We start from the raw sequence: 15,069 nt of genomic DNA, 5'->3' as shown, positions 1-15,069 counted from the left end.
CTGGCAGAAAAACAGACACATAGATCAGTGGAATAGAAGACCCAGCTGTAAGTCCATGTAACTAAAGCTACCACATATTTGATAAAGTGGTCAAAAAATAGACATTAGAGAAAGGATGGCATCTTCAACAGGTGGTGCTGAGCAATCTGGATATCAACATGTAGAGGAATAAAGCTAGGTCCTTAACAATCACCTTGATCAAAATGCAACTCCAAATGAATCTCAACATAAAACCTGATACTTTGAAAATGCTAGAGGAAAAAGTAGGGGACATTTTTATAGACACAGATGGAGACTTTCTGAATATGTCTCTGGTAGCTCAAAAATAAGACCAAGAATCGACAATTGGGGTCATGAAACTAAAAAAACCTGGACAGCAAAGGAAATGTCAAGAGAGAATAGAGGCAACCAACAGAAATCGAGAAGAATTTTGATACCTGTACATCTGATAGAGAATTAATGTCTAGAATGTACAAAGAATTCAAGAAATTAAACACCAAGAAAATGAACAATGATTAAAAATGGGCCACAGAATTAAACGAAGAGTTATCAAAAGGATAAAAAGAAATGGCTAGGAAATGCCACAATGTGTTCAACATCTTTGTCCGCCAGGGAAATGCAGCTGAAAACTATTTTAGGATTCCATCTCAGTCCAGTCAAAATGGCTGCCATCAGGAATACACATGACAACAATGTTGGTGTGGATGTGAGGAAAGGGAATTCTCATACTCTATTGCCTTTCTCCTTTGGCAGCATGAAGAATACCTTCTAACACCATGATCACTAGTCCCTAGGGGTGAAGTCTCTAGTTAGGCACTAACTCAACTTCTCTGTATTTGATGAGTAAGTGTTGTCTTCAGAAAAGGGCTTTACCATCAGTTTATGGAGAACAACCAATAGCCTTGGCAATAGCCTGAGACTCAACTAAATGAAACCCATTCCTGACATAGGAGGTTTTACTTCATTGGCATAAGAAGTCTAGTTGGGCATTGTCTCCCTCATTATTTGGTGACTCCATTTAGATTCCTTTTCTATATGTCCATATTTTAGGAATCTTCTTCAGTAGTGGGTTTCCACATGGGCTCTCAAATGGCCACTCGTGTTAGTTGTCCTTCCCCATATCTCCTCCCTTACCACTCTCTTCCATGCCCTTATTTAATTCTCCCACTCCTGTCTCCCCCATCTCTCCATAATCATATATTCTATTTCCCCTTTGTTGGGGAATATTATTTTAAGGTGTGTTACTTTTGTTTATGTTGCATTTGTTTAACTCTGTGAAGCTGTGTTACTGTGCCTGTCTAAAACACCCGATGGTCTAATAAAGAACTGAATGGCCAATAGCAAGGCAGGAGAAAGGTAGGCGGGGCTGGCAGGCAGGGAGAATATATAGAAGGAGAAAACTGGGAGGAAAAAGGAGAAGTAGCCAGAGAGAGAGGAGGGCTCCAGGGGCCAGCCACCCAGCTACATATCCAGACACGGAATAAGAATAAAAGAAATGTATACAGAAATAGAAAAAGGAAAAGCCCAGAGGCAAAATATAGACAGGATAATTTAAGTTAAGGAAAGCTGGAAAGAAACAAGCCAAGCTAAGGCTGGTCATTCATAAATAAGAAAAAGCCTTTGTGTGATTTACTTGGGATCTGGGTGACAGGCCCCCCCAAAAGAGCAAAGAGCAAAAACAATCTTTAACAAGTGGTGCTGGTCAAACTGGCTGACTGCCCGTAGAAGAACACAGATAGATTCCTAATAACACCCCCTTTGTCAGTGTTCTGCTGCTGTGAAGAGACATCATGACCATGGCAACTTGCACAAAGGAAAACATTTAACTGGGGCTTACGGTTTCAGAGGTTTAGTCCATTGTCATCATGGAGGGAAGCATGGTAGCAGGCAGGCAGTCATCACAGTGCAGAGAAGTTGAGAGCTCTACATCCAGATCTGCAGGCAGCAGAAAAGGAGAGAGCCATTGGGTCTGGCTTGGATTTCTGAAATGCCAAAGCCTACCTCCAGTGACACACTTCCTCCAGCAAGGCTACACCTCCTAATCTCTCTCAAGTAGAACCATTCCCTAATGACCAAACATTTAAATATTTGAGTCTATGGGGGACATTCCTATTTAAACCACCACACCGTCCCTAGGGAGATCCTCTCCTCCCCTTTAGTTCTTTACTTACTACCTAATCTCTGTGGTTATACAGATTGTAGCATGCCTAGTGAAGGCTTAAAAGCTAACATGCATGTACAAGAAAAACATACAATAATTGTTTTGTCTTTTTGGGTCTGGACTACCTCACTCAGGATGACTTTTTTTTTTTCTAGCTCCATCCATTTATCTGTAAATTTCATATTTTTAAAAAATAGGAGAATAATATTCCATTGTATAAATATACTACACTTTGGTTATCTTTTCATCATCGATGGCCATCTAGGCTGTTTTTGACTTCTGGTTTTGGCAGGTGCTGATGTCTATGTGCTGAGTTTTATGGCCTGAATGAAACCTCCATCACTGAGTCAATTGTGCTAAGGGCTGAGTGCCTACTAAGTTCTGGGGGGCCTGTTACAATGTAGAAATACAAAACCCAGCTGGGCGTGGTGGCGCACGCCTGTAGTCCCAGCTACTCGGGAGGCTGAGACAGGAGTTCTGGGCTGTAGTGCGCTATGCCGATCGGGTGTCCACATTAAGTTCGGCATCAATATGGTGACCTCCCGGGAGAGGGGACCACCAGGTTGCCTAAGGAGGGGTGAAGCAGTCAAAATGGGAAACGGAGCAGGTAAAAACTCCCATGCTGATCAGAAATACAAAAACCCAAGATAGCTAAAAACAACCCTGAATAATAAAAGAACTGCTGAAGATATCACCAACCCCAATTTCAAGTTGTATTACAGAGCTATAGTAATAAAAACAGCATTGTATTGGCATAAAACATAAAAAATTGACCAACTAAATCAAACTAAAGACGCAGATGTAAGCCCACACACCTGTAGACACCTGATGATTTTTTTTTTTTCCACAGTGGAGAAAAGCCATCTTTAACAAGTGGTGCTGGTCAAACTGGATGGCTGCCCATAGAAGAACACAGATAGATCCATACTTACCACCCTAGACAAAAATCAACTCCAAATGGATCAAGGACCTCATCATAATCAAATACCCTGACTCGAATAAAAGAGAAAGTGGGGAATAGTCTGGAACTCAATGGCACAGGAAAAGACTTTCTGAACAAGACACCAATAGCACAGGCACTAAGACCAACAATTAATAGGTGGGACCTCATGAAACTGAAAAGCTTCTTTTTTTTTCTTATTTGTATCCCCTTGATCTCCTTTAGTTGACTTATTGTTCTACTTAAGATTTCAAGTACTCTATTGAATGGGGTATGAAGAGAGTGAACATCCTTATCTAGTGCCTGATTTTAGTGGAAAAGCTTTGAGCTTATCTCTGTTTAGACTGATGTTGGCTGTGGGGTTGCTGTAAATTGCATTTTATTATGCTGTGGTGTATCTCTTGTATTCCTAGTCTTTCCAGGGCTTTTATCATGAAGGGATATTAGATTTTTGTCAAAGGTCTTTTCTGCATCTGATGAGATGATTGTGTTTTGTTTTTTTTTTTGTCTTTCATTCTGTTTATATGGTGGATACATATGTTGAAACAATCCTGAATCTCAGGGAAGAAGCCAACTTGATCATGGTGGTTAATTTTTCTAATGTGTTCTTGGATTTGGTTTGCAAGTACTTTATTGAGAAATTTTGCATCTATGTTTATAAAGGAGGATATTGGTCAATAATTATATTAGTTAGGGTTCACTAGAGCAGTGGTTCTCAACTGAAGCCTGATCCTGATTAGTCTTAAAGATAAAAACCTGGAGTCAGATATCGAGGGTGAAAGCTGGAAGATCAGAGAAGCAGAGCAGCCAGCCACCAGAGACTTCTTACCTCTAGGAAATCTCAGACCAAATGGGCAAGATCCTGTCTCTACGAATCCTCAGACTGAGTAGGGGCGGAGATCCCATCTCCACCTGCCTTACATTCCTGTCTCCACCTCCCTAGTTCTGGGATTAAAGGCATGACTACCATCTGGCTCTGTTTCTCTTTTAGAGTGGATCAATCTCAAGTATCTCAGGGTGGCCTTGAACTCCTAATCTTCCTGCTTTCTCCTCCCAAGTGCTGGGATTAAAGATGTGTGCTACCACTGCCTGGCCTCAATGGTTAACTAGTGGCTAGCTCTGCCCTCAGATCTCCAGGAAGAACACAAACATACACTCAATCCTCCCAATGCTGTTTTTATACAGTTACTCATGTTGTGGTGACCCCCCACAACAACAAAAAAATTTTGTTGCTATTTCATAATTGTAATTTTGCTACCATTTTGAATTATAACATAAATATCTGATATGCAGAATATCTGATGTGACCCTGTGAAAGGGGTCATTTGACCCTCAAAGGGGTCATGACACAGAAGTTGAGAATCATTGCTCTGGAGGAATAAAGCTGAAAGAATGAATCTATATGTATATGTATATATTCATAATCAAGAGCAAGCAGGCAAAGAGCGAATGCTTCTTTCTTCCATGTCCTTTATATAGGCTGCCATGAGAGGTTATGGCCCAGATTTAAGGTGGGTCTTCCAACCTTTAACGATCTGGATTTAGGGTGGATCTTCCCACTTCAAATAATTCAATCAGGAAAAATCTCTCACAGGTGTATCTAGCTGCTTGGGTTTTATTTAACTGCAGATGTAGTCAAGTTGACAACCAAGACTAGTCATCACAAGGCCACTCCTTATCAACTTGACACCTAATCATATATTCTTATGTCATGTTTAATTTCTAAATAAAACAATAACCAGGTCATAAGTATGCCTAACTGATGTAACTTTGCCATGTACAACCACAAACACATGATATATTTTAGGATACGTGGCAATGTCTTTTGAGAGGCATTCTTTTAGTATCTCAAAACTTAAATAATCACTGCTATCTCTCAGTTGATGTTACATTAAATGACTAAAAATAGAGGAAAGAAAACACAAGTATTTGCACAAACACATTCTTTCTTTTTAATTAAATTTTTTTTTCATTTTACATACCAACCACTGCTCCTCCTCCCTTCCCTTCTCCCATTCCCTCACTCATCTCCCCATCCCCCCCCCCCATTCACTCTTCAGAGGGGGTAAGCTGTCCTTTGAGGAGCCAACAAAGTCTGGCATACAAAGTTGGGGCAGGACCAAGTTCCTCCCTGCTGCATCAAAGCTGAGCAAGGTATCCCACCATAGGGAATGGGCTCCAAAAACCCAGTTCATGCACCCGGGATAAGTTCTGGTCCCACTGCCAGGGGCTCCTCAAACAGATCAAGCCTCACAACTCTTCCACATTCAGAGGGCCTACTTAGATCCCATGCAGGCTCCCCAGCTGTCAATTTAGAGTCGGTGAGCTCCCACTAGCTCAGATCAGCTGTCTCTGTGTTTTCCCCCGCCCCCGCCCCCGCCCGACATAATCTTGACCCCTCTTTGCTCCTATAGTCCCTCCTCCCTCTCTTCAACTGAACTCCAGGAGCTCAGCCCAGTGCTTCACAAACACATTCTTAACAAAATAATGTCAGAAACGCTCATGTCAATTATAACCCTCATTTCTGCAACTGGTCACATGGCCTTAGCTAGTATTTATAACTACTTTTCTCTAATACCCATTATTTATTTCCTCTACCCTCACCAAGCACCTTAGCAGGCTTTGCTTATTTTCCTGGGAGAGTGATCCATACCTTCATTCTTGAAGGGTCTATGCCCTCTGTCATCCTCCCTGGGTTGGGTCATTGTAGTTTCCCAATCATAGGACCCGGTAGCACCAAGAGAGGCCCCAATGATCTCCTGTACTTCAGACATAATCTTTCTTACCTCCGTTGTGGAGAAGCATTCCAATTTCTCCAACTTCTGTCTGAGTTACCATCCTATTTTGGTGGACCAACAAAACTCATTAAAGAAAGCATTTAATTGGTGTCTTGTTCACAACTTTAGAAGGTTAGGCCATTATCATCATCGTGGGGAGCATGGCATCAGTTAGGCATTCATGGTGTTGGAGAAGCCAACTCCTAGTGATAAAACCTCCTTCAACAAGGCCATACCTCTTGATCCTTCCCAAAACAGTCATCTACTAAGCCTGCAAATATATGAGCATATGGGGGCTATTCTTATTTAAACCACCATATTCTGCTCTCTGGCCCTGTAGTCTAGTTCCCATATTGTGACGGTTAAGAAAAACTCCATCTTAGATCTGAGGCCAGCCCTGTGAGCAACCTGAGGCTGTGAAGACAATATCAGGAATTCCAGAAATGAAAAAGATCCTGAATGGTCTCTCATGCCTGTGGAAGCCCATGCTCACAAGAATTATGGCCTTTGCCTTTAAAATTAGCCCTCCCCTTGAGCTGGGCCTAGATTCCTGTCCACAGGAACCAGGACAGCTGCAGCTTAAAATACAAATCCAGCTGATTACAATTTAAATTGAGAATGTGGTCTCTTGGTGTTTTCCTCACTCTGTAACAATGTCACAATGCAAAATGCATTTAGTCCAACTTGAAAAGTCCCCATCATCTTTTACAGTTCCCACACTGTTTAAAAGTCCAAAGTTCTATGTCTCTTCTGAGGCTCAAGGTGATATCTCGACTGTAACACCTTGCAAAATCAAAAAGCAGATCACACACTTCCAACACACAATGGCACAGAATACACATTACCATTCCAAACAGGAGGAAAGGGAGTGTAGAGAGGAAATACTGGACTAAAGCAAGACTGAAACCCAGCATGGCAAAGTCCAAATTCTGCATCTCCGTGACTGATGTCTGCATCTCTGTGTTCTTCGAATCTCCAACTCCTTTCAGCTTTGTTAACTGCAACACACTTCTCTCTCTCTCTTGGGACTATTCTACACCTAGTCTGCGGTTCTCCTTGGCAGGTGTCCCAGGACTGGCATCTTGGGGCCTCCAACATAATCTGGGATTTACCTTCTCAGCTTCATGTACCGGCCTCTCTGAACCTCTATGCAGGGACTCCCTACCACATACCTGGCCTCGGTGGCTTTCCTTAACCATGGAGGAAGATTCCATAACCCTTCCCTCTATCCTTCTTGACTTTAAATTCAGAACCATGTGTTCAAATCTAACAAGTTATACTGCCTTCTTTGGCTGACACTTGGTCCCCTTGAAGACCTGCATTTGTAGAGGCTTTGACACCACTTCCTTTGTTCCTTTACTGTTAGGGCTTCCGTTACACTTTTTATCTCCTTGCACACAGGATGTGGCCCCAACATTATATTTCCTGGTGCTCCTTTCCTCCTCAAACTTTACATTTTGTATTTCATTTGCTCCACTTGCTCTTTTTCATGATAGATTTGCATGAGAGTGATCACTAATAAACACATGACATGGTCAGTACTAGGCTGTCTTGAAATCTCCTCAGCCAATGATATTAATCCAAAACTCTTCAATTTAGTCTCAGGTAGGTTTTTAGGGTAAGGGCAAAAAGCAGTCACTTTCTTTGCCAAAGTCTTAGAAGAATGGTCTCCAATATTCTTCCCCTCTGAAATCTTGAGATAGGTCACCTTAGTCCACATTTCTCTCCACCCTACTGTCTCCCATGTTCCTACTAGGATATTCCATTAAGCCTCATTTAAAGAGTTCAACCACTTTTTTTAGTTCAAAGTCCCAAATTATTCCATATTCTTCCTCCAAACAAGAACAGCATTATGCCAGTCCCTGGTGTCAACTTCTGTCTTACTTACTGTTATATTACTATGAAGAGACACCATAACCAAAGCAACTCTATAAAAGAAAACATTTAATTGGGGCCTTGCTTATAGCTTCAGAAGGTTAGTCCATTATCATCATGGTGGGGAGTGAGGTGGGATGCAGGCAAGCATGGTGCTGGAAAAGTAGCTGAGAGCTAAATCCTGATCTGCAGGCAGCAGGCAGAGAGAGAGAGAGAGAGAGAGAGAGAGAGAGAGAGAGAGAGAGATGGCATTGGCTTTTGAAACCTCAAAGCTCATCCGTAGAGCAAGTTCTAATTAGTCTTAATAATAAAAACCCAGAGTCAGATATCAGGGTCAATGTTGAAAGATCAGAGAAATAAAGGAGTCAGCCACTAGAGAGACTTCTTACCTCTACTGAATCCTCAGATCAGAAGAGGGTGAGCTCTTGTCTCCTCCTGCCTTATATTACAGTCTCTTCCTTCCTAGTTCTGGGATTAAAGATGTGAGCTTCCACCACCTGGCTCTGTTTCTCATTTAGAGTGAATCATTCTCGTGTAGCTCAGGGTGGCCTTCAACTCCTCGTCTTCCCTTCTTCCTCCTCCCAAGTGCTGGGATTGAAGGTGTGTGCCACCACTGCCTGGCCTCAATGGTTAACTAGTGGCTAGCTCTGCCCTCTGATCTCCAGGCAAGCTTTATTTGTTAGAGCACAAACAAAATATCATCCTATTCACCCTGAGATACACCTACTCCAACTATGCCACATCTCCTAATCCTTCCCAAACAGTTCATCAACTGCAGACTAAGCATGCAAATATATGAGCCCATGGGGGCCATTCTTACTGAAATCACCACAGTAATTTTATTTTATTTATTGTTGTGTCTTTGTGTGGTTTAGGCATCAGGGTAATAGTGACCTTGTAAAAAGAACTAGACAATGTCCCTTTAGTTTTCGTTTTGTGAAATAATTTGAGGAGTATTGGTGTTAATAATTCTTTGAAGGTCAGGTAGAATTCTGTGCTGAATCCATCTAGCCCTGGGCTGTTTTTGATTGGGAGACTTTTAATTACTGCTTCTGTTTCACTAGGGGTTATGAGTCTGTTTAAATTGCTTGTGTGATCTTGAATTAACTTTGGTGGGTTGTGATTCCACCCATAACTCTTATATTCTACAGGCCTGAAAAACCAGTCCCAAGGCTTGCTGCTAGCTAAACAATAGCCAGCCCCACTTGGACCACATTTGTAGAGACCTCTGAACTGCCTGAGGGCTAAATTCAGGGAACACTTTCCTAAGCAGCCCTGTGTAATCAAGGGACTCCAGGGCTATCTTCTCAAAGTCATGCCTTCAACAAGTTAAAACCTTCAGAACTGAGGAGATGGATCACTGAGTAAAGACACTAGCCATGCAAGCCAGGTGATCTGAGTTTGATCCCCAGAAGCCAGCTGGATGTGACATAGGAGGCAGAGATGAGAAAACTGTCCAGAAGCGGCAGGAACAGCTAGACTGGAGTGTTCAGAACAGAAATAGAAACAAGAGACCTTGCCTCAGTGAGGTAGAAAGTGAAAATCAATGCCAAAATGTGTCCTCTGACCTCCACACATATACATACATGTGCATGTATACTCTCTTTCTGTGTACATGAGCATGTGCATACTCTCTCTCTCTCTCTCTCTCTCTCTCTCTCTCTCTCTCTCTCTCAAATAGGTAAAACAACCAACCAACAAAAAAAAATTAGAACAGAGCTGGGAGATTCTCAAAAGAATGGCTGTTGCTATTGTTCCTGGCTGCCCACCAGGACTTAATGGTAAGACCTTAATGCTGAACACAGCACACACTTTGTTCATAGCACATGGAGAGATCAAGTTGATACTGACCAGGAAGCTTCCTCCTTGCTGCTAGTTTTCATAGTACTGGAAGGTGCCAAGTAGCCTGCTGGGAGAAAATCACCAACAGTTTTACCTAGCTGATAATCTAGTGAGCAGAAATGATGGCAGACATGGCAAATATGTTCATGTGTGCAGTAGTGGCATGAATGTTATGGGGATAACCAACTGCTTTCTGGTTGGATTTAAGTTCTACTCCACAGGAAGAAGCCCATGCTTGTTAATTGTAAATCTGGGCAATAGTCTAGCCCATAGTTGGAAAGTTCATAGACCCCAGAGGTGAACCTCCTATTATTATGATCAATGGATGTAGTGTCAAACTGTTGTTAAATATATATTCCCGTACACACAGACTAGTTTGGTTCTCAGACCTCATCAGGGAAATTTCTTTGTGCAGTGGACTCACTGGGGTGGCAGGGAGAGGACTCAAAGGTGGAAAGGGGTATGCGTGGCTCTCGGAAGAGTAAGAGGAGGAATGGATATGATGTATATATGAAATTCTCAAAGAAGTAAAAAGTTGTTGGGTTTTTTGTTTGTTTCTTTGTCCCAATTAAAACTTCATTAGAAGTTTCTGGGCTTCTTGATCAGAACAAAGTAAACTTTAAGTCTGAACGAAGTAAGAGGAAAGGGACCTTCCTAGGTCCCTGTTATCACTGATGGTAATGAATCTCAAGGGAAGTACAGCACCATCCAGCAAGAACAGAGAATCTCAGATGAGTTAAGTCTGAGCTATGCATCTTTGTGCATCTCTGAATTTCCATGGAGACCAAAGAGAACTTCTAATACCTCAGGCCTCTTCCCAGTCCACAGAGACAAAGGGCCTACCATGATTGCTCTATCCCCAAATCATCTGTGGGCGTGATGGGTCTGGAAGATCAAGTCCAGCATGTAAGAACCAGTCACACGAGTCATCAATTGAGTTATCAAATAGAATCTCTAATACAGGAACTATAGATGGATATTCTACTTTCTTATGAAAGTGGTCCAGTAATGACACTTGGGATCAGGAGCCCTAGCAGCCACCTAAGGAGTTTGTAAACCCAGTTCTGGTGAGTATCCAGAGGCAACTCATTTTGGGGAGGACCGAGGGAGGGAGTCCTGCAAAGGAAATGGGAAAACATGAAGGTCTGGTGGTGTGTGAAGTGCGGTGGGACAAGACCTGCCTGTGTTTGTGGGCTGCGGAACTTCTGGCAACCCCGGCGCTTCCATCTTATGAAAGTCTGGCGATTTCCCTGAAGAAAGGTAGTCCTTCAAGCAACATTGTAGACCCAGAAGCTTCCATGAAAAACAGTTATTGGTCAAGTACTGCAGTCACCAGGGAGTAGGGTTGTATGCCTGGTGCAATTTTTGGGATGGGGAAAAGCGTCGTCCTTCAGGACTCTGCCTAAACACCTGTTATTGTTTCCAGGCGTCCACAGGCAGATTGCAGCGCAGCTGCTTCTCTGGTATCTTGATTGGAGTGCAGCCCCGGGAACCACAGCATCTCCGAGGTTTTCCTTATATTTTCTTTATAAAATACCTTCCCTTTCCTCTCTCTAGCTCTTCTCAGTGTCTGTTTTCCAACCCATCACGACCTTCTTCTCAAATTGATAGCCTCCTTCTCTTTGAGTATTATTATACATACATTTCTAGAATATGTATGTATATGTATGCACAGATATATAAATATGTGGAGGGGAGATATTTTCACAAGGTTCCACCCCTTAGACAAGGAACTGTAGGTAGCCATGACTGCTGGGAGGGGAGAATTAGCATCTCTCAGGAATGAGCCCTTCTTGGTTTTTCCTGTATTTGCAACCATTTCTTTCCTCTTTGTTGGCAAAATGTTCTACCCAACTCTAAACTCAAATAAACTTACCATGCCCACTTATTTTATTTTTTGGATTTAGAATATTACACAAACAATAATATAAAAGAAAAGCCACTCATAACCCTCCACTTTTGCACGTCCGTTTTCTCTCCTAGTGTCTGGTACTTCTCTATAAAAGGCACATATTTTACTCATGTGTAATGTAATATGCTGTTGTTTCTCAGAGTTAACCTTATCACATCAGTTCCTCCTCTTGTCTGTGACAGAATTCATTTCCCACACTGACCTGTCCTACAGGCCAGGTTATTAGGTCGGACCCGAGGAGGCACCACCTGAAAGACCAATGGGGGCGAGAGAGGAAGGAGACCAGGTGCATAAAGAAAGACAGAGACAGTCTGAGTCGCGTCAAGGTCTCATTTATTGCAAAGTAAAGCAAGCTTATATACTGGTGGATATGAGGGGAAGGGAGGGAGATGAAAAAATTGTTAGAAAAGGGTCCAGTGCTCAAGCAACCGATCAATCAATTAGAAAAAGGGTTAGGGAGAGGTCTCTTTGGTCCAGTGCTTGAGCAACCTATCAATCAATTAGAAAAGGGTTAGGGAGAGGTCTCTTTGGTCCAATGCTTGAACAACTGATCAATCAAACATACTCCAGAAAGTTAATCTAAAAGTACACTTTGTGGTTTTTCCGGGAATGATTGTTTTTGTAATTCAATGGGTGCAGTTATGCCAGATCATCCAAGCAAGAAAAGTCAAGGCACAGCCATCCCATTTTTGGTTCCCAACACCACACAGAAAGAAGCTTGCCTTGAGCCAGGTGTGAGGGCACATGTCTGTATTCCCAGCATTTTGGAGGGTGAGGCAAGAGGACTGCGGAGTTGAGGGCAGTCTAAGGACAATATTACCTCGTATAACCTGGAAAGAATAATCATGTAAGGTGAAAGATACATTCTCTAAAACTGAGGTTGAATTCATGAATAACTCTAGATGGTCATTTATATTACTATCATTTGATTTGGTTATTCTGGATATTATACAAAAGTACTAAACATGATAAAAATGCTTCTTCTTACCTCTACATATCAGTTTCATGTACATGTATTCCTCAAAAAAAAAATAGCCAAATAACTACAAATGTTTATAATAATGATGTTTCATTTTATTAATACATGAGAAGCAAAGGGGATCTCCAGGGGATCCAACATCTCTGATTCTGAGGGCACCTGTACTCACATGCACATACTCACACACAGACACAAACATTTATATATAGTTAAAAATATAAAAATAAATCTTCAAATTAAAAAAATCATCATGGATGCTGTCTCTGTGGGGATACAGATGAGTCTTTATTTCTTTTACTCTATACTCCTAAACTTTCTATAATGTGCTATTAATATTTTATATTATTTCTTATTATTATTGTGTGTCATAGAGCAAGTGTGGCAGTCAGGAGACCACTTTGTGGACTTGGGTCTGTCCTTCCACCTTTACATGGGTTCTGGGGATTCAATTATGGTTGTCAGGCTCACACAGCAAGTGCTCTACCCACTGAGCCCTCTCACCAGCCCACAGATATTTTTTATGATTTTGACATATTTGAAAACAATGTTTCCCCTAAACCCACTATATTTTCTATTACACTACCCTTACATTGTTATCCTACTAATTTTGGTCGTAAAGGAAGAAATGAAGATGGGCAGCATTATGTAGCTGCTTGCTCTGTGTCCAGCCCAGGACTGTGTATTGGATATGAATTATCTGCTTAAATCTTGGAAGAAGTTTCCATAGGTACTGTTTTGGTTTTGTTTCTGTTTTTCATATGGGTGAAATGAGATTCTTAAGTTGAGGTAACTGGAATTCAAGCACAGTCACGATCTTTTCTAAAATGCCTTCTGTAGCAAGTTTGGTAAGCTTTCTATCAATGATGGTGATAAGAATCTTTGATTCACATTTGCAAAGGGAAATATTTTGGTGGATTTAGGAGGTCTCTTACAACATTTAAGTGAATATGGAAAAAGATACCATCCAATCTAAAATAATAAAAAAATTTTTCTAGCAGAAAAAAAGATAGGTTACATAAAAAGATGTTTAATTTTTTTTTTCTCTAAGTAACTACCCCAAATTTCCTAAAATGATGTCAAAGTTTATGATCTGCTCTTGACTCAGTGAGAGATCTTAATCATCAGGCTGTCCTCGCCTGAGAAGGCGAGGAGCTGAGAACACTAAAGGAGGCCTCCAGCTCAAAGTGCAGTTCTCATTCCTCCCTATTTTTCAGCCCTGTGTTGTCCCCAGGTGCTCAGAAGTCAGGTCCTGATGCTGAGCATCTCCATAAACATCCTCGGCAGAGGTGGGAGGAGCCATGGAGAACAGCACCACTGTCACCGAGTTCATTTTGCTGGGGCTGTCTGATGCCTGCGAGCTGCAGGTGCTCATTTTCCTGGGCTTCCTCTTGACCTACCTCCTCACACTGCTGGGAAACTTCCTCATCATCTTCATCACTCTTGCGGACAGGCGCCTTTACACCCCCATGTACTACTTCCTCCGCAACTTCGCTGTCCTAGAGATCTGGTTCACCTCTGTCATCTTCCCCAAGATGCTAACCAACATCATCACAGGACACAAGACCATCTCCCTACTAGGTTGTTTCCTCCAGACATTCCTCTATTTCTTCCTGGGCACCACGGAGTTCTTTCTACTGGCAGTGATGTCCTTTGACAGGTATGTGGCCATCTGTAACCCATTGCGTTATGCCACCATCATGAGCAAAAGAGTTTGTGTCCAGCTTGTGCTTTGCTCATGGATGTCAGGATTACTTCTCATCACGGTTCCCAGTTCCATTTTATTTCAGCAGCCATTCTGTGGCTCCAACATCATTAACCATTTCTTCTGTGACAACTTTCCACTCTTGGAACTTGTATGTGCAGATACAAGCCTGATAGAGTTCCTGGGTTTTGTTATTGCCAACTTCAGCCTCCTGGGCACTCTGGCTGTGACTGCTACATGCTATGGCCACATCCTCTACACCATCCTGCACATCCCCTCAGCCAAGGAGAGGAAGAAAGCCTTCTCAACTTGCTCCTCTCACATCATTGTGGTGTCTCTCTTCTATGGCAGCTGTATCTTTATGTATGTCAGGTCCGGCAAGAGTGGACAGGGGGAAGATCACAACAAGGTGGTGGCATTGCTCAACACTGTAGTGACACCAACACTCAACCCCTTCATCTACACCCTGAGGAACAAGCAGGTGAAGCAGGTATTTAGGGAGCATGTGAGCAAACTCCAAAAGTTGAGCCAGATGTGAAGAAAAAACACATTGCCAACTTGCCTGAACCTTTGCTAATGAAACCTGCCTTGATAGCCGCTGATTTTCTCCATGAGGGCAGTTTTGTGTGATGTGCTCTTATATACAGAACTTTCTTACTTGTATCATAGCCATCCGTTTTGTCTCGTTCAGAGATGACAGAAATTCCAACATACCGGTACTATGTGTTATGTCTTGATTTTCCGGACCCTAGCCTGTATCTGAATTTTATAATTTTCCCTTTCTTAAATGCTGAGAATAAACTTGGTATTTCTTTGCTAGCATTTTTCAAATTTGGTAAAAGTATGACTAAAGGATAGACTTCAAAAGTATTATATACGGG

At 42.0% G+C, this 15,069-nt stretch overlaps 1 protein-coding gene across 1 annotated transcript; it reads left to right on the top strand.

Annotated features, from left to right (window-relative positions):
- The first annotated feature begins 13,758 nt into the window (after positions 1 to 13,758).
- Positions 13,759 to 14,779, top strand: LOC118590912 (olfactory receptor 49). The gene has a single exon (XM_036198735.1). It carries the CDS (start codon positions 13,785 to 13,787, stop codon positions 14,724 to 14,726), a length of 942 nt encoding a protein of 313 aa, XP_036054628.1. The 5' UTR covers positions 13,759 to 13,784; the 3' UTR covers positions 14,727 to 14,779.
- Positions 14,780 to 15,069: the final 290 nt, after the last annotated feature.

This window comes from Onychomys torridus, chromosome 9, assembly GCF_903995425.1.
Source record: "Onychomys torridus chromosome 9, mOncTor1.1, whole genome shotgun sequence".
Lineage (NCBI taxonomy): Eukaryota > Metazoa > Chordata > Mammalia > Rodentia > Cricetidae > Onychomys > Onychomys torridus.
The sequence above is the reverse complement of the archived record's forward strand: the minus strand, read 5'-3'. Positions and strand labels throughout refer to the sequence as shown.

Bases quoted from the DNA above. Each gene is read 5' to 3' on its own strand.
- LOC118590912 (XM_036198735.1), top strand. From the start codon at position 13,785: ATGGAGAACAGCACCACTGTCACCGAGTTCATTTTGCTGGGGCTGTCT.